General features: G+C 36.2%; 1 gene segment (V, D, J or C); it reads left to right on the forward strand.

The window, feature by feature from the left end:
• The first annotated feature begins 562 nt into the window (after nt 1–562).
• On the forward strand, nt 563–1,157 carry LOC126509697 (T-cell receptor alpha chain V region CTL-F3-like). The segment is given in 2 exon segments: nt 563–697; nt 805–1,157. Coding segments are annotated over 2 exon segments (405 nt in total).
• Nucleotides 1,158–6,450: the final 5,293 nt, after the last annotated feature.

Here is a 6,450-nt window from a genome sequence, read left to right on the forward strand (position 1 = left end):
CTACTGGCAGCAGTTGCTGGGATAGAGAATCAGGTTTATTTAAATGTGCATAGACCATCCTCCATTGAAGGCCACACACCCAAAAGTTAATGTATAGTACAACCTTTAATGAAAACCTTGAGTTGATTTACTGTAAATGGGGATGCCACAAAACTGGGTTGGTAGTGAAGAGTAATAGATCTGGCAGGAGCAAAGGGAGAAATTTTTTATAATTGAAATACATTGCATAACATTATCAAAACAGAAATAAAATGGGAAACATAAATATATTTTATCAGAGTTTTGTGTGTGTGTGTTCTTTTATGTACACCCATTACCCTAAATACCCCAAGATATATAAAGTTCAGTAATATTGGTGATTTTAGACATCCACTGGAGACTTGAAACCTGCCTCCTTTGGATGAGGCTTCAATTTTATTTACTAAGTGTGGTGTAGACATCTTAGTGCAGTTTGGAGGTAAATCATCAGAGGGTGCTATGTCTTCAGATGTGGTTAATGTCTGCACCCATGTGGTAGTGTCACATGACAGACTGCCACTGTGCAGAAGGAGGTCCTTGCTTATGACTGAGGAGCTTCAATAAGGCTCTGAAAGAGACTTGCCCTGTGAGTTTGGTGTACTCAAGAACCAAGCATCATTTTCCCTTATGAACATGCTTCTTGACATCTGCTCAGTTCTGCTACTTCTTTTAATGTTCAGTAAGTTATATTTAGTCTAAGTAATGATTATGTCATTTTCTTACAGCTATGGCAGTCTTTGCCTTTTTTCTCACATAGAAAAATAATTTCTCCTCATTTATTTTCAGGGAGGAGCAATGGAGACTCAGTGACTCAGACAGAAGGCCAGGTTACTGTCACAGAGGGGTTGCCTGTGAAGCTGAACTGCAACTATGAGACTGCTTACACAAGTCCTTTCCTTTTCTGGTATGTGCAACATCCCAGGAAAGGCCCCCAGTTACTTCTGAATACCTTCACAGACAAAAAGAGAATAGAACATCAAGGTTTCTATGCCAACCTCAACAAGAGCAGCAACTCCTTCCACCTGCAGAAGCCCTCAGTGCAACTGTCTGACTCTGCCCTGTACTACTGTGCTCTGAGTGACACAGTGAGGGAGACTGCAGGGGAAGCTGCACATAAAACAAGGGTATTAGAGGGCTGAAGGAAGCGGCCTTGTGAGGGAGGGTTGTGTGCCTTCTCTACGTGGGGTTTAACCAGGCTCCTGAAAAACAGTAACAGGTCTCAGGTCAAATTCTTAGAAAACAAGGAATTTGTGGATCTGACAGGATAGGATGGAAGTCATTGCCAGCAACAACATAGGCCTTGATCTCCTGAAACACTGTTCTCTCCCTAAGTGGAGGACCTTTAACAGAAAACATCTCCAGGAAAACTTGGACATGGAATTTATCTCTACTGAGATGTCTTATAAAATTTAGCTATTTAAGTTCTACAGGTTCAAGCTCTTTACAATGAAGAAATCTTGTGTCTATGCCACAAAACACCCTTAAATGCCTGGGACAGGATTCAAGAACAAGGAAAAATATTTGAATCATATACCATGGTTAGACAGGGACAGAGAGAACTCTTTACTGACTTTCTACAAAGATTAAATAAGGCTGTGCAAATAGGAGTAACAGACCCAAATGCTAGATGAGTACTTATTGAATCTTTAGCTTTTGAAAATGCAAACTAAGAATGCAAAAAGATACTTCAGCCTCTAAAGGGTAAATCATCACCTATGGATGAATGGATTCTGCATACAATGAATATTGAGACATTTGACTGCAATATTGAATCTTGGGTAGGAGAAGCAATTTCCAAAGGAATGAGGAGACATCAAAATGCCAAATGTTTTAATTGTGATAGAATAGGATATCTGAGAAGGGATTGTAGACAAGGAATTCCTAGGAATAATATCTACTCTGGGAATAGCAAAAAATAGGAGACCTCAGCCTCAGGTATATGTAGAAGGTGTGGCAAAGGTAGACATTGGAACAATGAATGCAGATCAAAACCAGACAAACAAAGCAACCCGAAGCCATCAGGAAACTCCTTGAGGGGCCTCTCACAGGCCCCAAAGCCAAAAGTGGCCCAGTCGTTCCCAGTAACTGTGGAGAACATGTCACACCAGGTAAATTAAATACAGAGCCTTCTGTAAAAGACCATATGGTTCTAAATGATGGCATAAACATGTTCAATTACTAGTAATTAGAATCATATCTCAAGTTAAACAAAGCACAAGATGGGATGACTATATTGGGCCAGAAGGTCAAAGAGAAAAGCTGAGGCCATATGTGGCTAATATTGCAGTAAATTTATGGGGTCATGACCTACTGCAGTAATGGAATACCTAGATTAACATTCCTGTGTTCCCAGGAACTTATGATTCTGGGAAGGATATTTTAAGGTACTATACACAAAGGTCACCAGCCACTCCACCTGCACAAGAACATAAAGCAATGAGGCAAACTATAGAGGCACCAACAGCCCTACCTTTAAAATGGTTAACTGGGAAGGTAATATGGGTTAAGCAGTGGCCTCTAGCTGAAGATAAATTGCAGGTTTTAGAACAACTGGTACAAGAGCAGCTATATACTCACCATTCTGAAGAATCACTCAGCCCTTGGAATTCTCCTGTATTTGTTGTAAAAACGAAATCTGGAAAATGCAGAATGGTAGCAGATCTAAGAGCTGTCAATAAGGTTATTCAACATATAAGCCCTCTACAATCTGGAATTCCTCTGCCTTCTCTATTACCAAAAGGATGGCCTATTATGGTTATTGACTTGAAAGATTGATTCTTCACTATACCTTTACAAGAAAAGGATAGAGAAAAAGTTGCCTTCACAGTGCCTATGTATAATAATTATCAAGGTACTAAGAGATAGCAATGGACCATCCTTCCACAAGGAATGCTCAATAGCCCAACATTGTGCCAATACTTTGTAAATCAGACATTGGAAATAATACATAAGCAGTTTCTTAAGTCTATAATTTACCATTACATGGATGACATTTTGCTATCTGATTTGAACATGGACACTTTAGAAAAAAAATGTTTGAAGAAGTAAAGAAACTTTTGTCAAAATGGGAATTATTAATTGCTCCTGAAAAAAAATACAGAGAGGAGATTCTGTCAATTTCCTAGGTTATAAAATAGGTTTACAGAAAATTAGGACACAAAAGGCAAAAATTAGGAGAGACTGATTACAAACTCTTAATGGCTTTCAAAGATTGTTAGGAGACATTTCCAGTCTACAACCAGCTGTTGGGATAACACCTGACCTAATAATTCATTTAAACAAAACCTTAGATGGTGATAAAGACTTGAATAGTTCCAGAGAATTAACAACTGAAGCAGAAAAGAAATTGACAAATTTTGAAAAAAAATTACAGGAGTCACATGTGGATATGGTGATTCAAAATATTAATTGTATTCTAGTCATACTGTCTATAAGAGTTTCTCCTACAGGAATTTGAATGCAGAGGGATGATGTTGTATTAGAATGAATATTTTTACCACATAAACCAAATAAAAAATTTAAAACTTTTGTGGAAAAAGTCTCTGAATTAATTATAAAAGGTAAATTGAGACTTCATCAATTACAGGTATGAACCCAGTAGAGATTATAGTGCCAAAAGCAATAGACTTAACATTATAAAGAGAACTTCTTGAATTCTTCCCCAAATTGTACCTGATGCTTCAATAACTGGAGCCTGTACATTTTATACTGATGCAAACAAATCAGGGAAGACCAGATACAAATCAGAAGAATTAAGTAATGTGAAACAAAGCCCTTATAATTCTGTCAAGAAGGCAGAATTATTTGCTATTCTCAGGGTGCTAAGGGATTTTAAGGAATCTCTTAATATAGTTACTGATTCACAATATGCAGAAAGAGTTATCTTACATATTGCAGCCACTGAATTTATACCACATGATACAGAATTTGACTTCATTACTTATCTAAGTGCAAGACAATCAGGAATAGGCTTTGTCCTATATACATAACACACCTTTGATCCCATACAGGTCTGCCAGGTCCTCTAGCACAAGGTAATGCAGAAATTGATCAATTATTAATTGGAAGCATATTGAAGGCCTCAAAATTTCATTTAAAAACAGCTTGTCAATAGCAAAGGTTTAAAGAAAGAGTTTTCTATTACATGGCAACAAGCTAAGAAGACCATAAAGAGATTCCTTACTTGCTCTTTCTATAACCAAACACCACTACCTGCAGGGACTAACCCAAAGGATACTCGAAGGGATGAAATCTGGCAGATGGATGTGTTCTACATTGCAGAATTTGGAAAATTAAAATATGTACACCATACCATTGACACTTATTCAGGTTTTCAGTGGCAACTTCTTTAAGCTCAGAAAAGGCTGATTCAGTAATTACACATTTATTAGAAGTTATGGCTATTATGGGCATACCTGCAAAAAAAAAAAAAAAGAACAGATAATGGCCCAGCGTATGTCTCTAGGAAAATAAAGCAGTTTTTTTGCTTATTATGATATTAAGCATAATTCAGGGATACCACACAATCTTATAGGTCATGCTGTTATAAAAAGATCAAATTGAACTATAAAGGATATGTTAAACAAACAGAAAGGGTTGAAAAATGCCCCCAGAAATAGATTACATAATGCTTTAACCTTGAATTTTCTTAATGCTAATCAGAAAGGGACAACAACAGCAAAGAGACATTGGATAATAGAAAAGCTTTCTGAATTACATCAAATGATCAATGTCAAGGATGTGCTGACCTCACAATGGAAGCCAGGAGATGTGCTATGTTGGGGAAGCAGTTTTGTTCTTGTTTCCACAAGAGAAGAAAAAATATGGATACTATAAAAATTAATAAAGATTCAGTTTGAAAAGTAGAAACCTCTTGAAAAAGAGAAATGACAGCTAGTCCACAATGGTGACAACCATACAGGTGGTAAGGAAAGCATATAGGGTTGAGGCATGGTTCTGTTCTTATCTTTGCAAGTAAGCTCTCATCTTCAAAATTCAAGAGACTCTGGATGTTTGAATGATGACAGATGGAAAAATAACTACCTAATAAGGATTATCAAGAAAATCAAGTATGATTCATAAGTACAAATGATAGAATATATATAGATATATGAATATATAGAGCTGGCTTTGGAGTTGGACACCAGCTCTGTCCCTCTCTAAATCCAAGCATGTTGTTAAAAGAAAAATTCAGAGTTTCTGTCTCATGTCATGTCCCAGAACATGGGACAGAAAGAAAAAATAATTTAGAAAAATACTTTCCTTCATATCTATTTTTATCTTTATCATACCTTTCATTGAATATACATGTCTGTATATGTCTATATTAATAATGCTTAAGTTTTCCACAAGGAACAATGAATTTTACTGCAGTAATATTTGAAGTTTCCAGGAAGAGGATAGGGCCCCCACAAGAACAATTCCACCTGATTGATATGGCATCATGATGCTGGTAGGCGCTACTACAGAAAGATCTGTTTTGGGTACCAGCTGCACAAGATAGTTCCAACTTGGTTAGCTGACATGGTGCACATTTTTACAATGTTCTGGCCAGACCGCCACCCAATACAGAGACTAATTGTAAGTATACTAGACAGAAATTTGGAACTTATGTAACATTTTACTTTCACAGGATCCCTTAGAAAGAACATCACCTCCATGACAGCTGGAAGTAATTCTAGAAGATAACCAAAAAAATTTGTCCTCAGAGTTAGGGACATCATTTAGGAGTTGATAATAATTGGTATAAGGTTGGGGTTTAAGGGAAATTTTTATAGGTTCAGGGATCTTTTTAAAACAAAAGGGGGGTGGGGATTGGATGGGACAATAGATTGGCATAAGCTTACACTAATAATAATAGTGAGTATTAGTGAATACGTGTTAGTTATTATTTATAGACGATATATACATTGGTATAGATGCCTGTATATTGATACAAAGTTAAATTTTATTAAATATTATATGCATGCATGCTTCTATCTGTGCTTAAAACATTTTTATATATTGATATATATTTATCATATTGCAATGCACATTTCTACCTCTGATCAAGATAATTATACATTGTTTACATTTTCAGGTCATTGTCCTCATTTGTTGCACAGTTGTTTATTGTCTTAGTCTTTAAGTTATATAGGTATTTAGAATTATAGATCAATAGTCATCTATGTTTCTCATACTTATAGTTAGAGTAATTAGGTTCTTTAAATACATAGAGATTATATTCTGCATAAATAGGTAATATTCGACCACTTCAAAGAGCTCTAGAAAATGGCATATAAATAACTTAGGGTTCTGTTGAAATGAGACACTATTGCTTCTGGTAGCACTGATCTATTCTGGAGAGAATGTTGAAGAATGAAGACATTCCACTTGAAGCTTGCTTTTTTCTTGGCAAAACTGGTCTTTGGGCAAAGAAATACCCATGCCTTA

Source organism: Alexandromys fortis, unplaced genomic scaffold, assembly GCF_014885135.2.
Source record: "Alexandromys fortis isolate MF-2015 unplaced genomic scaffold, M_Fortis_MF-2015_v1.1 scaffold_87, whole genome shotgun sequence".
NCBI lineage: Eukaryota > Metazoa > Chordata > Mammalia > Rodentia > Cricetidae > Alexandromys > Alexandromys fortis.